Below are 20371 nucleotides of genomic sequence, written 5' to 3'. Positions count from 1 at the left end.
GAAAGTATTTGGTTGATTTTTGTGTATCACGGTATCACTATGGTGATTTTTATTTAAATTGTTGTTACGGTAACACCCAAATATAAACAAAAACAAAAACAAATACGATTCTGTGCAGACAAAAAAATTGATTTGAGGAAAAAAAAACTGGCTTGGTGTTTTATGAAGCTTTGATCTAGTTTCACTTTCCAAAACATAAACAAACTATATTTACATCTTCAGATCCGCTTTCATCTATATTTCAAGTTTCAACTTTCCACCAATTATTTTTCCAATCGTTTATTGCTTGTCAACCAATTTGTTTAACTTTACTTGATAGCTAGCTTCTTGATACCCTCACTTGCCGTTGTTTAAATTTGCATTTGCTTTCTTTATATTAGCTTCAATTTGCTTCCAGATCAAGGATATAAACAAACAACAATCAATCAATTTATACATCATGGCTTTGAGTAATAGAGACAGAAGAAATGGATTAATCCTTTCAAATTCATACCGCAGTACCCAGCAAAGATCTTATGGGAAATTCAATAAAAGAAAAGCCAAATATAATCTGAATGATATTGTCCTGGATATCAATAAGGATTCAAATACAGAACATGATGGTGGTATTGCAGCTGATTTTGATATTTCAAACGATTCTTTCAAAATGACTGATGATGAAGATGATGAAGAAAATACTCCTATTAATGACGAGGAAGCTGATTTCAACAAGAAAATTTTGGATTTTGATAATGATATGATGAATGCTTCAAGTGATGATGATTTTGGTGATGAACCTTATGGAAGTGCTCAAATAATAAATATTGCAATTTCTGATAATGAAGATAGTGATATAATTATGGAAAGTCCAGAAAAAAGGAAACCAATTCCACAATTAACCACTAATATTGCTCCCGTTTCAAGTACACCTCAAAAAAATCGTGCAACTTCTAGAAGAGAATCAAAACCATTACAAGATCTTTCATCTTCTCCTAAAATCAATAACAATATTAATATTGAAGCTATTAACGATAAAAGAGTTCCATTAGGTCCTGCACCAAGTTTCCAAAGAAATAGCTCTGCTGGGTTACAACAGTTTAGAAATAGAAATTCATTAAATTCAAATAGTTCCAAAAGATGGTCTTTATTATCGTTCAATAATGAATCTTTGGAAAAAGAAGTTTCATCAAATAACAAATCTAAAAGATTTTCAATGGCTTCAACTCATTCCACAACTTCTACAACAAAAGATAAATCTAAGAGATTTTCAATTGCATCAACATCATCTCTTACTGAATTGAATAACCCAAATAGAAACAAAAGATTCTCAATGGCATCAACTCAATCAACTTCTTCAGGTAATTCTCTGAAAAATGTCATCAATAAAGTTGGTAATGTACTTTCATCTGTTTCAGTTAGTTCAATTGAAGATACAAGTGAATCAAATACCCCATATAAATCTGTTCAACCTGGTGTTGTTGGTGAACAACAACAACAGAAGAGATTCAGTACATCAAGTTCAATTTTAGAAAATCAATCTTCACCATTACCAATGAGAACTTATAGTCATGCTAGTACATCTTCAACAAATATTAATATCAATACAGCATATCATTCAAGAGATAAAGAATATACAAAACATACATCACAACAACAACAGCAACAGCCACAAGTTTTACATAGAAAACCTTCATTACAACCACCATCATTATTGGAACCACATCAATCATCACAAACATTGTCTTCTTTATCAAGAAGAAAAGAATCAGATGCTTCAAGTATGATTAGTACTTCAAGTATAAGAACTAGTAAATCAAGATTTAGACTGTCTTCAATTTTTTCAAGTAAAAAAACTGAACTTGGTAATAATGGTAATGGTAGTGCTATTGCAAATGATAATGAATCAATTAGATCTCTTAGAGGTAAATCATCATTTAGTGATATGAGAAAATCAGTTTTATCAATGTCACCAAGTAAACATAATTTATTTAGATTAGCAAGAAAAGATAGTTTAAATGATTTAAATAAAAAATCAAGTTTGGATAAAACAATGATTTCATTACCAAAACCTGATACAAATTCAAGAGAAAAATTGAAAACAAGATTAAGAAATAGTTCATCGATTATTTCAATTAATTCTGTTATTTCAAGACAACCAACTAATCAAACAATGGTTTCTTCTGCAAATTCAAACCCAACCACTATAATGACTTCAAATGAATATGATTCTAAACAATTGAATAAATTAGTTACATTAACAAGTTATCCAGAAGTTTTAAATTTTAATAATTATATTTCAGTCTCTTCAAATGCAAATAATCAAGTTTTAATTAAATTTGCCGAAGCTTCATATAGTGAAGTTTATCTGTTGAAAAATTATCAAACTAATGAGATTTTAAAAATTTTCAAAATCATACCTTTTGGTGATGGTAATTTTGAACAACCTTCAATCGATAATGTTATTCAAGAATTGAAAATTACACAAAAATTAAGTACAATAGATGGATTTATTAAATTGAATGAAGCATCTGTTGTTAAAGGTAGTTATCCAAGATTATTATTAAAGTTATGGGATGATTTTAATGAACTGAAAGAAAGTGCAAATTATAGACCTGAATATGATCAAGATCAAAAATATTTAATTATGGATCTAGAGTATGGTGGTATTGATTTAGAAAAATTTCAAATTAAATCATGGGAACAATCTTCTAAAATTTTTTGGGAAATTGTTAAAACTTTACAAAATGCTGAAGAGAAATTCCAGTTTGAACATAGAGATTTACATTGGGGTAATATTGTTATTAAAGAACAAGAGTTAAATAAAGCACCAATTTCAAATGAAGATGAAGATATTGAAGATGTTATGAGAGATTTATCAATTATTGAAGAAGAACATGGTAATGAACAACAGTCAGCACAAGGACTTGAAGTCAAATTAATTGATTATACACTTTCAAGACTGAATGGTGATGAAAATGATGAACAAGATGTAATTTTCACTAGATTAGATCATCAAGATTTTTTCAAAGGATGTGGAGATTATCAATTTGATATCTATAGATTTATGAGAAATGAAATTAAATCAATTCAAAAAAGTTCAAGTTCAAAAGATGAAATTGATTGGTCATTATCAAGTTTTAAAAATAATTTGTATTGGCTACATTATTTATTAGATAAATTATTATTTCATAAAAAAGATTATATAACTTCAAATCATAATTCTAAAGATGATCAATATTATAAAAATTTACAATATGTTTATAAATCATTAGATCCAAGAAGAAAGAAATTAAATAATGATTCAATTCCAAATTTCCATAAATCAATTAATGAATCATCACTTTCAAATAAATCAAATAAAAAGAGACAAGTTGTTTATTTCCAAGATTTCCAAAATTGTTCTGATGTGTTGAAATTTGGTGAATTTTATGAATTATTATGAAGATATATATGAATATAACTACAAATTAGTTAACCAGTGAAGAGCAAAAAAAACAGACAATTTATTATTATTTTATGTGTGTATATAAAAAGGGACTTTTATAAAACATATTTTGTTTTTCAAATCATAAGTACCATTATTTTACTTTTGTAGAAACATCTTTAGATTTTAATGAAGGATCAATTGGTTTTTCCAATTCATTTGAACTGGTTAAAGTTTTTTGAATGAATAAAATCCCACCAATAAATGCATTTAGTAAGAAAATCCATTGAGATAAACCAACACTACCAATTGGAGAACTTGGCCAACTTAAAGATTTTTCAATAAACCAAGGGAAAATATCATTTGGGATCCAAAAAATAACAGATTTTCTATGCCAAACTCTGAAAAAAACCATTGGTAACCAATAACTAATTTGTAAAAATCTTGAAATTATTGATTTGAAACTTGTTGAAGAATTGTTAATTTCTAATTCTAAATCTTCAATTTTTTTGTTTAATTCATCAGTTTTACGATTCAATTTTGTCCATTTAGCATATTGATCTTGTGGTGATATAGAATTTTTATTTATTTGAACAGTTCTTTTTTCAGATTTATATGAATTTAATAATTTAATTTGTGAATTTGATGAAAATTTCAAATATAATAACCATATTGATTCAATGATATTATCTTTCCCATAGTGGGATAGTAAAGAGTTGTATGCTAGTAATGTAAGCACGGATAATAATAGAGTATATGGTTCCATCTTTGTCCTAATATCTGAGTACTAAACCGTGAACAAAAGATATCAAAACATCTCAAAAGTTGAGTTTATTATACTTTTCTGAATCGTTCAACAAAATAAAAACTTTACACGATGAAAATTGACAGACTTGTTTCGCGAATTTTAAAAGAAGCCAAAAAAATTCGCGAATTGGACAAAAAAAAATTAATTTTGTATGGCAAAAATAAAATAATGAATTGAAAATTGTTAAGGAAGAATTGAAATTTAGAAAGTTTTGATAGTTTTATCGTACTTTATTATACTTTTTTAAAAAGGATTCTAAGAGGGAATACTTGAATATTCAAAGGCTTGTGATTTGTGATTTGTGGTTTTTTCATTGTGCTTAAATTGGTGTGTTTTTAAAAGGATGTCAGATAATAACAGTTCAGAAGAGCTAGAGACTTGGATCAGTAATTTCTGTGGTCTTTATGGTCATGATTATTTTGTGGAAGTTGCACCAGAATTTATAGAGGATGATTTCAATTTAACAGGATTATCATCAATAGTACCATTTTATAGAGAAGCATTAGATATGATATTGGATTTTGAACCTGATAAACCTATAAGTGTTAGTGATTTACCATTGGTACAACATAGTGCTGAATTATTATATGGATTAATTCATTCAAGATTTATATTGACAAAACAAGGTTTACAACAAATGGTTGATAAATATGATAAAAAGCAATTTGGTGTTTGTCCCAGAGTTTATTGTGAAAGTATGCCATTTTTACCAATAGGAAGACATGATCAACCTGGTGTGGAAACTGTTAGATTATATTGTCCTTCATGTTTTGATTTATATTTACCAAATAGTTCAAGATATTTGAATATTGATGGTGCTTTCTTTGGTACTACATTCCCTGGATTATTTATTAAAATATTTAGTGAAATTGATCAACAAATTAAATTAAGAAATAAAAAACAATATGAATTGAAAATATTTGGATTTAAAATTAATGAAGAAAGTCAATTTGGTTCAAGGATGAAATGGTTAAGAAAATTACCAAAAACTGAAAAAGAATTTGAAGAATTGAATAATTGTCAATATGAAATTCCATTAGATGATGAAGAAGATATTGAAGATGAAGATGAAAATATAGATGATGATCAAGAAGAAGATGATGATGACGTTGAAATGAAATGAATCAAATGAAGTATGTGTTGTATAATTTAATCCTACAGAGAGACTGTGTATATTAGCTTAATTTTATCAATATGTTGATTATTTAATGATATATATATATACAGGTGTAGAACATAAATTGGGGTATATAAATTCAATGTGTTAAGTTGACTGGTTTTCCAGGTTCCCAATTCTTAATTGCATTATCTATATTCCACCAATATTTTAATCTTATAGTTTCCACTGCAGCATCTTCATAATTTTGATCTTTAAAGAATTGTTCTAAAGAATCTTCACTTGATTCAATTCTTTCATCATTTTCTTCTTTTAATTTTTCTAATTCTGTTTCATTACTAACATTTTCTAAATTTTCATGAATATCTAATATATCAAATAATAATTCATGATCTTTTGTACTATATTTTTTGGAGATTTCATCTTGTTTTAAATCAATCCCATTTAATTCCAAGATATGTTGAGATCTTGCTAAGGAATCTTTTAAAGTAGAATAAGCCTTATTCAACAATGAAGATGTAGAATCATCATATTTCAATTCAGAACCATGATCAATATTTGAATCTGGATGAGATTCTTGTTGTAATAATCTATATTCTTTTCTTAATGATTTTTGATCCACTCTAAAACGGATTTGAGCATTAGGAAACGTCTTAGGGAACAATTGAAACAGGTTTGTAGGAGCCCTTCTGCTCACCGTGGAGCTCATGAGTCTCTTGAACAGCATTTTTGACCTCTTTTTATTTGGTTTGGATATCAGATGGTCAAAATTACCAGTGTTTCTGGTTCAAATTTGGTGATGTTTTTCTGGGTCTTTTTTCTAACAACTCCGTTGATTTTCTGGTAATAAAACATCAACGAAAACAATTTCGATTTGGTGGCAAATATTCAAAACTTACAAAATGTTGGAAATCAGAGAGAAATTGATCCTTTCAAGGCCATTGTATCTCAAAGACGACGACTGTGGGTATTGTCACCATAAAAAATCACAAAAAGAGGCCATTTCTGTGCAAAGTTGGAGTGATTATTATGCCTTGAATCATCAAAATCAAACAGAAACACCACCATCCATCTCAATTGGATTCCAAGTTGAGAATATGACAGTGGAGCATTATGATCAGTTGATTAACAGAGGATTCAGGCGGTCAGGTACGTTTTTGTACAAGCCAGATATGTTGCGTGGTTGTTGTCGAATGTATACGATTAGAACCAATATGGATATGTTTAAATTGACCAAAGAGCATCGTCAAACTGTGAACAAGTTTAACAAAAGGATTGGTATAGAGGGTGGTCAAGATGTTAAAGGGAAAAATGGTTATGATTTGATGAAAGAATTGAGGAAAATGGATGATTCTGGGAAACTTGTAATTAAATTTGAACCAAGTAAATTTACAAAAGAGAAATATAAATTATTTACCAAGTATCAAAATCATGTTCATGATGATTATAAAACAAGTGAGAAGTCATTTAAACGTTTCCTTTGTGATACTCCATTTTCTCAGAATGATGCTGTGATCAAAGATAATAAAGTTCTTAAATTTGGTGCAACTCATCAATGTTATTATTTAGATTCAAAATTGATTGCAATTGGATTCTTAGATATTTTACCAAGTGGAGTTTCATCAATTTATCTAATTTATGATCCTGATTATAGAGATTTAGCAATGGGGAAAATTAGTGGATTAAAAGAAATGGAATTAACTAAGAAATTAGGTCTAGATTATTATTATTTAGGTTATTTCATTGAAGATTGTCCCAAGATGAATTATAAAAGAAAATTTGGTGGTGAATTATTAAATTTAACAGATTTAACATATCATAAACTTGATGATATCTCTGATTATATCACAAATGGGAAATATTGTGCTATAAATTCTAAAAATGAAAATATAGTGGAAGATCTTTATGGTATTAATAGTAAAGAATTCCTTAAGGCTAAAGAATATAGTGATAAATGGCCAGGTATAAGTTATTCTGATGTGGATAATTCAGTATTGATCACTAATTCAGATGATAATTCAACTCCATATGATATTCCAACAGTCATACCTGGTGTAACATCATTAGAAACTTTATTTGAAAATTGGAATACAAATCAAATCAAATCTTTAGTTTTTGCAGATGGAATGATTAGACCTGCAATTTATGATTTAGAAACTGCAACAATTAGAAAAATTTTGATTGATACAATTAGAATATTAGGTCAAGGTTTAGCTAATGATGCAATTATATTTATTTAATGAAACTTGTATATAGAAGTGTATGTTGTTTTGTTTTTACATGAATCTTGTTTAGATAATCTACAAAGTTGTAATTTAGCATATTTCATGTATATTCAATTGATCTTAAATATGATCACCTACATTAACCTTCTTCTATTAATAACCCGAACTTCTTTAATTTCACATTGATATCTTTTCTTCAATTCAATATTTTTCTTTTCTTCTTTAATCCTTTTTTCCTTCATTTCATTCTCCATTTGAACTTTCTTTCTCTTTAATTCAACTCTTTGCAATTCATATTCATCATGTTTTGCAATCATTTGATTTCTAGTTCCAACTTTATCAAGTTTATACCTTTTTCTACCTTTATCATCATAACCTGCAATAAGTGGAACATCAAAATTCAAACTTGAACTCTTGACATATACATCACCTGGTTTATCATCATATAATCTCATATATTTATCATATTGAGAACTTGATAAATATTGTTCATTTTGTCTACCCCACCAACTTGCAAATGAATATTTTAAATTTTTCAAGTATTCATCTTTATTATCAATTAATGGATTTGGATTTGGATAAATTTCATCATCAAATTTAGAAAATTCATTTCTTCTTTTCAATGCTGAATATAATCTATGCATACCACTTGAATATGTATAAAGATCAACTTCTATAGATTTATTTGGGTTTTGTAAATTCTCAATTAAAACTTTATATAAAAGTTCTTTAGAAACACTAGGATCTGATATGATTAAACAATAATCATCTTCTGTCTTACCATCAAGACGATGTTCAAATTCAACAAGATATACTTTCAAATTTTGCTTTCTCCAAAGTGAATATTCATCATTAAATTCTAGAAATTCTTTGTCATTTGAAACTGGTGTGGTACGTTGAGTTCCCATTATTTGTGACATAAGTTGATCATCAACATCATTTATTGATCTTGATTTCAACTCTTTATTCTCGAAAGTATTGAAACAAAATGCATCAATCTCTAAATTTTTAGCACTGATTAAGAAATCTCTATAATATTCAAGAGTTCCAAAATCTTCAATCTCTTGAGAAGATGAAAGATTTGTATGATTCCCACAATTATGACAAGTATGATTCTTAGTCATAAGATCAGCAATACGTAAATCCAAATGACGGTCTTCTAAGTTTTGGAAATCTTTAGTAACAATCATATGTTGATATTTTTTAATCTTAGCGCCATAATTATTTGAATTTTGGTTTATATATTCTTCAACTTCACCTTCTTGTGTAACTAAACCTTTTTCAAACTTCCACATCATTTCATTAATTGCCAATTCATCTAATGGTCTTGTACTGAAAGCACGAACATAAGGAGAATCTGAAACAACATTAAACATTAAATCATCACCTTGATAAAGATTTATATCATGTTTTTTAATATTTTCAGATGCATATTCTTGGAAAGTAAATGAACTATCTTTAATATAATTTTCATCTTGACTAGATCTTTGGAAAATTTTATATTTGGATAAAATATTGGTTGAAATATCTTTTGGTGCTCCATATACTCTATCATCTAATTTATCAAATCCACAAAGTTTTTCATAATCATGATGATGGAAAATTGGACGTTGATATTGTTTCATAATTTGATCATCATAGAATAAATCACCAAGGTATAAAGTTGCCTTTTTAGATGCTTTATGATTGAAAAGTTTTCTAATCTTCTTGTTATTAATTCTTGGATATAAAGAATTTAAAATTGAATTATGAGATCTTTGATTATTTCTTAAAATTGTAATAGTTTTACCACCTGGTAGCATAACTGATCTTAAAGTCATATTGGTAACAATTGTTGATTTTCTAGGGTACACATAATGATCTGAATCTTCTGAATCGTCATCTTGAGAGACTTGGGCCTCATTGACAAGTTTTCTTAATTTACTTAATGAAGATGTATAATCAGTTTCTTTCACAATAAGGGTATTCTCCTTAAATTTGTTCAAATTATAATCTCTTGATTTTGTTAATGAAGTGTCATGACAATAATAACATTGTGAAACTGTTCCTAACTTATCATAAAACCTTGAAATGAAATCAAATCCTGCATCAATAGATTTATTTGTCAAGTCACGAATTTCTTTAGCATCTTTGGAAACGAAATCATGAGGTGATTCATCATCTGCAGTTTGAATATAAAATGCAGATGCTCCATGTGATAAAGTTCTTCTTTTCATCAAATGTTGAGTGACTTTAACTAATTTTGTTAATTGAGGTAAAGTTTCATCTTTAAACCCATTGGAAAGTTCTTTATAACTAAACTCATCATTAGCAAAAACAATATAAAACCCTTCATCTGTAATGTATCTTGAAGTTCTTGATTTATAATAAGTTTTTAAAGGTAAATCAATTTTTTCCTTCACTTGTTTTGAAGTTGGTCTTACTATTGGATGGAAAAATGGATCATTTCCCAAAAGTGTGGAAGCTTTTTTCAATTGATAAAAATTGTTATAATTCCATGAATAATCATATTCATAATATTGTGGATTTGTCATTTCGTCATCTTCAACTTCACTTTCAACTTTTTGTTGATCATTTTTAAACGTTTTTAGCTTTTCGTCCAAATATTTTTCCGCTTCTGAAGTGCTAGCTGCTTGATACTCGTTAATCCTTGGAAGGTAAGTACCCTTATATCTAGGTGTTATTCTAGATTCAGGAACTTCCTTTGGTTTTCTAATGTTTCTAGCGATTTTTTCTAAGAGTTCTTGATTTGTTAATCTATTAGCTTCCATTTTCTCAATATTTTGTATTATTTATTGATGAAGTATGTGAAAAAAAAAAGTAAGATGAATAAATCTAAATCAAAGGAATTCAACCCCATATTTATATTTTTGACCTTGAACAGAAAATATCATATTTGATAATAACTCATTATACTGAACAGAAAATAATAAGACCTCAACATGAGAACAGCACCAATTTTTGACACTAAACCGCGCAAATTTCAGCCTCAAGCAGATACTACCCTTCTAACATCAATCATTGACGATACCAACCACCTTTTAGCTCTAAAAAACAACATTTTGTTCCAAAAAAATACAAATCTTTATCAAATTGATGCTTATCATCTTAAATAAAGTTTAGTCTTTCGCTAATAAATGCTTTGTAAAACGCATTCGCGAGTAGTTAAGAAACTTTTTTGACGCGCGAAAACTTTAATTTTATACGGGGAACTAAAAAGAACTAAAGTTTGATTTGATTTACATTTGTTTTAATATAAAAAGGGTTTCCCATTGAATTTTTGATTTTTATTTTGATTCAGTGGCAAAATGATATCTTATTCAAGTGCTATTTGAAGGTCAAATTGTGCTATACTGGCTGGTTAAAGGGTAGCGCCCTGTTGGAAATAGCGTGTTTTGATTGGTGATTGGTTACTATAGACTGGGATTTTGGTTATCTTGATCTCTGTATAAGCGGTTAATTTTGTTTGGTGTGAAGTTTCTCAAATGGCTTCAATTCATGAAAACTATTTCTTTCCATTGGAAATATGGGAAAATGTGGTGGATCAATTGGATAAAAATAGTTTAAAGACAGATGAAGATATATTCAATCTTACCCAGGTTAATAAAGAGTTTAGACTGTTATTCACAGGTAATTTATTCTGGCGTGGTAGAATTGAGAAGCTATACTATAAGAATCCCACGGACCCATTCCTTGATGTTCCAGCTGAAATCAATAAGCTAGACAGCAACTTGTTCAAGCATGGCATGGAAAGGTATTATATTGAAAAATCAATCAGAATGAGAGTTTTGACTTTAGTCGCATCAGGGACACTAGATAAACTTGATGATGCTGATGATGATGATATTTTAGGAGCTTATTTCACAACTTATATTTCACCAATTCTCAAGCATGGTCATTATACTATTCATGCAATGAAAAAAATACGTACAAAGTTTGATGATGAAGATTTCATCCATTTTTTTCTTTTGCCAATTCAACATATCATAGTATATAAAAGGTTGAAAAGAGATAAATACATTTCTGACCCAAAAAATTTAGAGCTTTGTAACGATGCAGAAAATGTATTATTTGAATTGAGCTATAGTGATCCAGCTTTTGAACAATTATGTTTTTATAGGAAACATGTTTTGCAAAAAACTTATGATCAAGTTAGATTTGATTCAAAATTTGACTCTAATGATCCCTTGGGCATTATTACACTTATTCAAAAGCATCTAACCACATGTATTGATTATCATAAGTATACTGGGAAATTATGTGTTGAAAGCTTGTCATTACTAAGAGTCTATTCTGGGGAGGCAATTGGAGCTTCATTTATTATAATTGCAATAATTCAAAAAATTGCTAAACAATTCAATATCAAGACAAAATTATCAGTGAATTTGCGCTGTTTAATCATCTGTGATTCAAAATTCGGAAAATTCAAGCCTTATTTAAAATTTACAGATTTATTAGGTTGTACAATTCAATCAGGTCTAATTCTCCAAGGTAAAGCAAGTTCAAGTTATGATGTGATACCATTAAGAAATACAGTAATTTTCTATAAAACATTGAAACTAATGATTGATAAAACTCAACCTTTGAAAGAAGCATTACCAGCATTGGTTTTTGGTAGAAATAGAAATGTTGATAAGAAAGAAATCTATCCAAAATCCAAAATTGAATGTCACAAAGATCTTTCAATAATGATTGAGCTTTTCTTTTATCGTGACAAAATACGAGGTGAAACTTTATTAGATAGAGTCATGGATATGGTTACTCAAAATGATTCATTTCTTGCTTTTGAATACTTATTTCCAGGAATGATTTCAATGGCTCTTCATCATTTTAATGCTACTAGACATCCAAGTTACTTTAAACGTACTTTACGGAATTTGAAAAGATTTTGTTTGAAATTGCTTAGAAGAAATAGATCAGCAGTAAGGCTCAGAACTACATAGTCATTATTTCAAGTGTCCATGATACCTTAGCATTATGAGAGAAAAAAGAACCATACACTGTTTGCTTCAACAATGTGCTAATTAGATAAGAATTTGGATCATAATCAATTAACCAACACCAAAGGTCCAGAATTACATATTACAACCAGCTAATTATCCTAATCAAAACCACACATTTTTCAAATACACAACTTCATATTTATCAATATGAGTAGCTCTTCGAGTTATTAGTTTTTCTATATTGTTGTCATGTGCTGCATTATGCATGATTTGAGATCTTGGTTATTGTCCAAATTTGGCATGTCATAAGCGCGAAAAGTTAAGAAATTATAGATCTTTCAATTCCCCCTGAATTTTTTTTTTGATCTCTTTCATTTTTTTCCATTATTTCAATTGATCTGAGAGTCATAGATTTGTTTGGATTCTGCTGTCGTTAGAAGTCAATTGGTTTTGTCGGGTTTGATCTGTTTTGGTTGGTTTGCAAGTTCATTTGATCTTTGATTTATACAGGGCGGCTAAATTAGTTTGGTGCTTATAGACTGTTGATATATTGCAAGATTCAAGAGTTGGTAGCTTGGATTTAGAGTCGATACAATGGCATCAATTAATCAAAATTATCATTTCCCATTAGAAGTTTGGGAAAACATTGTATCAAAATTAGGGAAAATATCAAAATCACAACAAGAAGTTGATGAAACAATTTTCAATTTAGGTAAAGTTAATAAAGAATTTAGAGATTTATTTACAGGTGATGATTTTTGGTATGGATTAATTAAATCTAGATATTTTCAAAATTTATCAGATCCTTTCCTTAATGTATCATCTGAGATTTCCAAATTGGGTAATCTTTATGAATATAGTATGAAAAGATATCAAATTGATAAAGAAATTAGATTTAGATTCAATACATTAGATTCATCACCACAAATTGTTCCAAACGAATATCTTAATGATCATCCAGACTTGAAATTTGATAAACTTGAACGAACTCTATTTTACAAATTCTATTTATCAAACATTTTGAAATACAAAGATTTATCAATTGAAATTATAGAAGAGATGATTCCAAAGTTGAAAGAAAAAGATATATTCAATGAAGCCAATTGGTTATTAAGTACCGTTAGACGTATTAGAGTATATGATGGAATTTTCCAAGCTCAAAGAGATCAAAATAAGAAGAACAAAATTAGATTTTTCAAAGATGCAGAAGGTGCATTATTTGATTTAAGTCATATTGATCCATGTTTTGAAAAATTAAAATCAGTTAGACGTGCAAAATTACAACAAATTTATAAAAAAGTTAATGTTAATCCAGTTTTAGATACAAGAGATATAATTGGTACTATATTGATCATTAAAGATGCAGTTAAAGATTCATTATATTTCGAAGATCTTCATGGAATTGGTAATATTGAAAGTGTTTCTTTATTAAGAGTTTATGCATGTGAATCATCAGGTTTCCATATTGTTCAACTAGCAATTATTCAAAAAATTGCCCGGGAATTTGGTATTAGAACTATAATTCCTAATTCTAAATCAGTATTAATCATTAATGATCCTAAATATGTTGGAGATAAACCATATTTAAAAATTCATTTAACTCATATGACACAATTAATGGAACCACCTTTACAAAATTCAATTATAATTAGACCTGGTGATGATAATTATGATAAATCTGAATTGGTCCCTAAGAGATCAGATAAAGAATTTTATGATTTTTTAATTGGTAAAGTTGATTCATTACCACCTTTGATTCAATTACGTAGATTGAATCTTGCAATATTTAATGATACTGATGCAAATGAATCTAAAAAATCAACGGTTTATCCAATATCAGGTGATTGTTTAGATAAGAATTTGTTTTTATCAATTACAAGATTTTGTTTAAGTTTTGATTTGAAAATGAAAAATAAAGATACTTCACAAAATCAAGTATTAGAATTTGTTAATAAGATGAGTTTTGGTAAAAGTGAGGATGACATTCATTATGATATGAATTATTTAATGGAATTATTACAAATGAATGGGAAATTTGAATTACCAATAGATTATAGTATGCTTAAAGTTAATCCCAAAACAAATAGATTTACAATTGAATCAATTAAAGAATTTAGAAAAAAATGTGATGAAATTAAAAATGCTTATTATGAAAAGAAAGATAAAGGTACTTTTAAAGAAGGTCGTATAGTCATAGAATTGGATATTTGAATCAATCAAGGTCTTATGTTGATTGAATATCTATAAATTAACATACAACACAACAATTTACTAGCTAATTAATATAACAATCAAACAAATGCTATTTAATATTCCCACTGTTTACACAGAGCTTATAAACCAGTGGATCTTGCTACAAAACCTGAGGTATAACTTCAATACAATCATTCAATATATTCACTAGTTGTAGATTCCAACCAATGACACAATCTACTCAGTATAAATCATGAGGACTTGAGTCATTATTCCCATATATGAATTGAGTTTCAACTTCTCATCCGATCCACAGTAACCTAATCCTAAATAGTAAATCAAATCAACCTGTCAAAGATAAGGATTTAAATCTGGGGTGGCACAACAAGACACAAGACACAATTGGAAACACCCGGAGTAACAAATCACCACAAACTACACACATTATACAGACAAATCACAATTAAACACGTAGCCTATCCAATGATAACCACTAAATATAACCCCATAATTATTCAATATCACACAATTGTTTACTTATTACCCAACATTTACAATCCTTGCTTATCTGAAATTGGGAACTGTGTGTGACTTCTGACTCATAAAAGCCCCGCCTACTTCTAGGCTGACGTTCTTTTAATCTTTACTACGGCTCTGATAGAAACTAGGCAGAGTTGCTAGACAGAGCTCTTGGAAGGTTCTAGACAGAGCTGGGCAGAGCTGGGCAGAGCACACACCGCGAAGGAAAAGTCACGTCATGTGCTTCCCGTACCAAAAATTGTCTCCTATCTTGTGATTTTAACTTTCCATATTTTATACCGATTTTGAATTTTGTATGGGATCTGGAAATGTATATAAAGAGATGGAAATCACCCCTTTTTCTGTTAGTTATTGGCTTTAGATTCTATATCTACTCATACAATTTATTTTGTACTGAATATTAAACAAAGCTTACAACTACAACAACAACAACTACAAACAACAATCAATCAATCATGACTAGAACTCAAAAATGGACTCATCATGAAAAAAAAGCAGAACCACATATGTTTACTCATAATGGACATCCAGATCAAAATCCAACAAAGACTAAAAAAAATGGTGCAGGTAAAGGTAATTGGGGTTCACCAGGTGATGAAATTAATGATTTAATTGATGATGGAGAAATCCCACCAGTTTTCAATAAGACTAGAAGAGGTTCAAATTCAAGTGCTCATGAATTAAAATTTGATGCTGTTCAACATTTCCATGATCATATTGATGAAGATGATGAAGAAGAATATGAAGATGATTATGAATCTAATGAAAGTGATGAAAGTAAATGATAGATGATGATGACAATGATGACGATATGATACACCGCATGTGCATAGTTATAACTATATTTTTTGCATGGTTTGATAGATCTTGTATATGATCGAATGAATGAATTATTTTATACTCAAATTGTAGACGTTTAAATTAAAGTGTAATTTGATCTCCTGATGTTTATCTTATCACTTATCAATTTTTACCCCGGAATTTTGAAATTCTAGAATTTACATGATATTTCCGCATTGGGTATATTTCCTAATTAAGTAACCATTATACTTTCATATATAGCTTAATTTAATATAATGGTCATTGTCAAGAGCAAAGTTATCAAAGTATATAAAGCTACCAAATTCATTTTCAAAATATTTAAATATATGATTTAATTGAAGTGATCCAAACTTTTGTGTTAAATATAATTGTTGAAATTAAATTCATATTCATCAACTGTACTTACAATTTTCAGATAATTGATTTATATTCATTTACTTTCTACGTTGGATCATATTGATAATATGATCAGATATAATTCATGCATCAATTTTGTCGTAAAATGAGCTGTTTAAACTATTAATTTGTGTTGAGTTTGATTTTTTTAATGATCCATATATTTATATTATCATAGGATTACTAAACTAGTATTTATACAGACGTTTAGGATTCCAATTGACCATATAGATCATTCATGGATATTTTATACATAAGATTCTTAATGATTGAATGAGATTCAAGTTGTTTACAATACTTGGTCAAATCATTTGAATTTTAATATACATTTTTTTGCTGAACAGAACTAGTTCTAACTAGATACTGTAGCTATAAATTATATATATATACATTAAACTCGTGATCAAACTAATTCTCTAATTAATGAACGCATGGTATATAGCGTGTATACGTGATGTAAATTTATAATCCATATATGTATATTGAATATAATTCAAGCAGCTCATGATGCATAAAAAGTTGAATATAAAACTGTGTTTATCTAAAATGTAATATAAACCTTTATTTGATCATTGACGAATCACTTACAATATTTTTGATCTTTACAAGCAAATTCTGGATGATAATTGAACTTTTTCTTATTAGTTCTACAATCATTAATATTTTTGACTTTACTGCACCAGAAAGAACAATAAGCAACAGCATTATCATAACTAAATTTAGGTCCACCTGCATAGTAATGTCTAATACAAGTATTGAGATCATTACCAAAACAAAAACCACTTGCTTCAGTGTCAAAGCATAATTTATAATAGTACTTGTTACCAGCTAATACATCAGTGGAATTATCAGCATATGAACCTTCAGCAAGATCTGGAGTAGCATCTGGAGTATTGGAAGCAATTGGTGATGCGATAATACCAGAAAGTAATAAACCTTGAGTTAAAATTGTTGAGAACTTCATGATATGATTGATGATACGTAATTGATCTAGTTAATTTGATACCCAAAAGCTCATTTGAAACTTCAAAGTCTTCAAGGAACAAAGATTAATAACCACTATTTATATATAATTCATCAAATTAAAGTATATCAAATTTAAGGCATCTTAATAAATTTGACAAATAGTATGATGCACATATGATGTACTGATATATAATCGCAAAAGCTTCATGCGTATGATTCACAGTAGACTAATGAAAATCAATCAATCAAATCCTAGTCCAAAGTTCAAACTTCAAAGGTTATTTTAGATCATTATCAACAATGATTAAAACTCTTTGCCGTTATAATCAAGTTCAATCACCTTATAACTTTTTACGTATCTGTAAAAGTCTCATCTAAATCTTGAATTTTAGGCACATGGTTCAACCACCTAGGAAAGCATAATAGATTTTGATCTTCCAAAACATAACATAACATAGCTTAATCAACGATCAATCAAAAGATCATCGAATACCATGCACAGGTGAGCTTCAAGAGCCGATTTGATAATCGGATTTCCACGTATAAATAACCATATAATTAGCACTTGGATAATTTACGTCTAGTATATGTCAAGCTGAGCCAAACATTCTGGTTGAGGATTAACTGCTCTCATTCAAAGTACTTGCAGGCAGCTAGTTAATTGATAACAAAAATTTAGTTTGCAAAATTCATAGAAAACTTTATTCATGATCTAAAAGATTATACTTATGCTGGGGTTAAGAGCACTGGTCATTAAAGAGGTTTTCAAAGATTAAAATTCGCTTCGGTGGTTTTATAGAAGCTGATCTTTATATTTTGCTAAATTGATTAATACCTTTTTGATTGGGTCATTGGTTCCAAAATTCAACATAACGTCTTTTGCTCTAGGAATTGAACCATTGGGTTTGAATATATAATTGTACAAACATATATTTCCTATTTTTTGATTATGGATTTGATATTGAGTTGAAATTATATTCATTCAGTCCAAAAATTATCAAGATATAAATAAGGTCTTTAAAATGATTGGATGATATTCAAGTTGTTTACAATACTTGATCAAATCATTTAAATAATTCTAATAAACATTTTGAGTTAAATACGATGAGTTTTGAATTTTTTTTTGTAGTTATATAAGATTGACTATATGTATCAAACTAGCTGTCGAGGGTTTTACTTTGAACGAATATATAATGTGAATAAGGTAATATAAATGTATAATTCATATATGTTCATTAAGTATGATACAAGATATTATGATGGGGTATATAAAATTGAGTATAAAACAATGAAATAATTTGAGCTCATATTTGATGTTCTATGCTTCAACTTAAAACGTAACACAGCAATCTGTGATACAAAATCATGAACAATTAATTAACAATATTTATGACCATTACAAGCCCATCTTGGATGAAAATTGAACTTTTTCTTGTTAGTTCTACAATCATCAATAGATTTGATTTTGCTGCACCAGAAAGAACAATAAGCAATATTCTCTTCTTTATTATGTGAAACTGCATTTTTATTCATATAATCAACGCAACTTTTATGATTTTTACCAAAACAAAATCTGCTTTGATTACTTTCAAAGCAAAGTTTAGACTTCAATCTACCAGTTAATACATCAGTAGCATTATCAGAATTTGAACCTTCAACAACATCTGGAGCAACATCTGAAGTAAAAACAGTTGGTGAGGCAATAATACCAGATAATAATAAATCTTGAGCTAAAACCACCGAGAACTTCATGATATAAGATCTATAGTTGATTTGATACCCGAATATAAAAAGCACATTCAAAACTTCAGAGTCCTTTCAATCGAAAAATGAGGAATAATATCACCTTTTAAATTCTCTACATCAGACTCCAGTCACTTTAATAACTTCCACAACATGATGCTCTGATCATATAATCGCAAACCTTGCATGCATGTATCTATCGCTTTAATGAAAATCAGTACTATGAAATCAATGTTTAAAACTCATCATCTTCACTTGGCTTTTGGCTTTGTACGTATCTGTAGGATTAAGCTCATCTAAAGCTCCTTGAAATATAAATCACCTAGCAAAACATAATAAGTATTATTGAATGAAGGGATTCAAAAGCTATTAATTTGTTTGACAATAAATGAATTAAGGCAAGAGTAAAAAGATCACCGAACCTCCCTCATATATGAGCTTAAGAACCGATTTGATAATCGGATTTCGATCTCGTGGTAAAGAACACTGAACCATCTGCTTTAGTCTATGTCAAACTGAGCCAAACTGAGCTTTTTTTTTCATTAATATTGTTAAAAACTAACTATCAAATACTATCAAATACTATCAAATATGAAGCTTAAATACTTAATAGTAAATCATAAATGTTACGAGCACTGGTCATAGAATGTGTTAAAAAAAAATTCAAGTATAAACTAAAAGTTACCATTTTACAAACGATAGTGATTAGCCACAATTTCATTTCTTCTGGATTGAGGTGATAACCCTTTAATTTAATGTCCTCAGTGTCCAACCTTGATTTATACTAGCTAGGGGCTTTAATTTCTGATCAAAGGGTCCTTATGTTGGTTTCTATTAGTGTGACTGTTTGGTATGTTTCCTTTTACTTCAGCTAATATTTAATACTAGATTTATTATTGAAGTAGTATTATATTGAAATTCAGATTAACAGTGCTAACATTACACATAATATCTAGGTGTCTCTGAATTTAGGCCTCATTAGTCTTCTGACAAATTTTACTTGATATAATGGTTACCAAGTTTCTGATTATATTAGCTAGTATCATTGCATAATATTAGATCTGCTTCTCATGGATTACAAAGCTGTATGGTCATATAGAAGAACTGGTATCTTATTATTTGTATTGGTTTAATACTTACACTATTCTTTGATTATGGATTTGATACTGAGTTGAAATTATATTCATTCAATCCATTGACATCATTGAATCTATT

At 28.6% G+C, this 20371-nt stretch overlaps 11 protein-coding genes across 11 annotated transcripts; 6 read left to right on the top strand and 5 right to left on the bottom strand.

Moving 5' to 3' along the window:
- Window positions 1-439: 439 nt before the first annotated feature.
- On the top strand, window positions 440-3421 carry ALK1 (protein kinase ALK1; the record flags this gene model as incomplete). Its single annotated transcript, XM_011275371.1, has 1 exon — window positions 440-3421. The coding sequence occupies one exon, from the start codon at window positions 440-442 to the stop codon at window positions 3419-3421; it is 2982 nt and encodes a 993-aa protein (XP_011273673.1).
- A 136-nt stretch (window positions 3422-3557) lies between these two features.
- GET1 (GET complex subunit GET1) lies at window positions 3558-4169 on the bottom strand (the record flags this gene model as incomplete). The annotated part of the gene is made up of 1 exon (XM_011275370.1): window positions 3558-4169. The coding sequence occupies one exon, from the start codon at window positions 4167-4169 to the stop codon at window positions 3558-3560; it is 612 nt and encodes a 203-aa protein (XP_011273672.1).
- A 385-nt stretch (window positions 4170-4554) lies between these two features.
- On the top strand, window positions 4555-5334 carry CKB1 (casein kinase 2 regulatory subunit CKB1; the record flags this gene model as incomplete). The annotated part of the gene is made up of 1 exon (XM_011275369.1): window positions 4555-5334. One exon carries the CDS (start codon window positions 4555-4557, stop codon window positions 5332-5334), a length of 780 nt encoding a protein of 259 aa, XP_011273671.1.
- A 133-nt stretch (window positions 5335-5467) lies between these two features.
- On the bottom strand, window positions 5468-6055 carry JAC1 (J-type chaperone JAC1; the record flags this gene model as incomplete). The annotated part of the gene is made up of 1 exon (XM_011275368.1): window positions 5468-6055. One exon carries the CDS (start codon window positions 6053-6055, stop codon window positions 5468-5470), a length of 588 nt encoding a protein of 195 aa, XP_011273670.1.
- A 175-nt stretch (window positions 6056-6230) lies between these two features.
- Window positions 6231-7568, top strand: ATE1 (arginyltransferase; the record flags this gene model as incomplete). The annotated part of the gene is made up of 1 exon (XM_011275367.1): window positions 6231-7568. One exon carries the CDS (start codon window positions 6231-6233, stop codon window positions 7566-7568), a length of 1338 nt encoding a protein of 445 aa, XP_011273669.1.
- Window positions 7569-7687: 119 nt separating this feature from the next.
- BN7_4072 (uncharacterized protein) lies at window positions 7688-10324 on the bottom strand (the record flags this gene model as incomplete). The annotated part of the gene is made up of 1 exon (XM_011275366.1): window positions 7688-10324. One exon carries the CDS (start codon window positions 10322-10324, stop codon window positions 7688-7690), a length of 2637 nt encoding a protein of 878 aa, XP_011273668.1.
- Window positions 10325-11038: 714 nt separating this feature from the next.
- On the top strand, window positions 11039-12496 carry BN7_4071 (Mitochondrial distribution and morphology protein 30; the record flags this gene model as incomplete). Its single annotated transcript, XM_011275365.1, has 1 exon — window positions 11039-12496. One exon carries the CDS (start codon window positions 11039-11041, stop codon window positions 12494-12496), a length of 1458 nt encoding a protein of 485 aa, XP_011273667.1.
- Window positions 12497-13090: 594 nt separating this feature from the next.
- BN7_4070 (Mitochondrial distribution and morphology protein 30) lies at window positions 13091-14707 on the top strand (the record flags this gene model as incomplete). Its single annotated transcript, XM_011275364.1, has 1 exon — window positions 13091-14707. One exon carries the CDS (start codon window positions 13091-13093, stop codon window positions 14705-14707), a length of 1617 nt encoding a protein of 538 aa, XP_011273666.1.
- A 977-nt stretch (window positions 14708-15684) lies between these two features.
- STF2 (ATPase-stabilizing factor family protein) lies at window positions 15685-16014 on the top strand (the record flags this gene model as incomplete). The annotated part of the gene is made up of 1 exon (XM_011275363.1): window positions 15685-16014. The coding sequence occupies one exon, from the start codon at window positions 15685-15687 to the stop codon at window positions 16012-16014; it is 330 nt and encodes a 109-aa protein (XP_011273665.1).
- A 1013-nt stretch (window positions 16015-17027) lies between these two features.
- BN7_4068 (uncharacterized protein) lies at window positions 17028-17411 on the bottom strand (the record flags this gene model as incomplete). The annotated part of the gene is made up of 1 exon (XM_011275362.1): window positions 17028-17411. The coding sequence occupies one exon, from the start codon at window positions 17409-17411 to the stop codon at window positions 17028-17030; it is 384 nt and encodes a 127-aa protein (XP_011273664.1).
- A 1379-nt stretch (window positions 17412-18790) lies between these two features.
- Window positions 18791-19165, bottom strand: BN7_4067 (uncharacterized protein; the record flags this gene model as incomplete). Its single annotated transcript, XM_011275361.1, has 1 exon — window positions 18791-19165. The coding sequence occupies one exon, from the start codon at window positions 19163-19165 to the stop codon at window positions 18791-18793; it is 375 nt and encodes a 124-aa protein (XP_011273663.1).
- Between the last annotated feature and the right edge of the window lie 1206 nt (window positions 19166-20371).

The sequence above is a fragment of the Wickerhamomyces ciferrii genome, contig 00130 (genome assembly GCF_000313485.1).
Source record: "Wickerhamomyces ciferrii WGS project CAIF00000000 data, strain NRRL Y-1031 F-60-10, contig 00130, whole genome shotgun sequence".
In the NCBI taxonomy this organism is placed as follows: domain Eukaryota; kingdom Fungi; phylum Ascomycota; class Saccharomycetes; order Phaffomycetales; family Wickerhamomycetaceae; genus Hansenula; species Hansenula ciferrii.
Note: the sequence above shows the minus strand (reverse complement) of the source record. Positions and strands in the feature narration are given on the sequence as shown.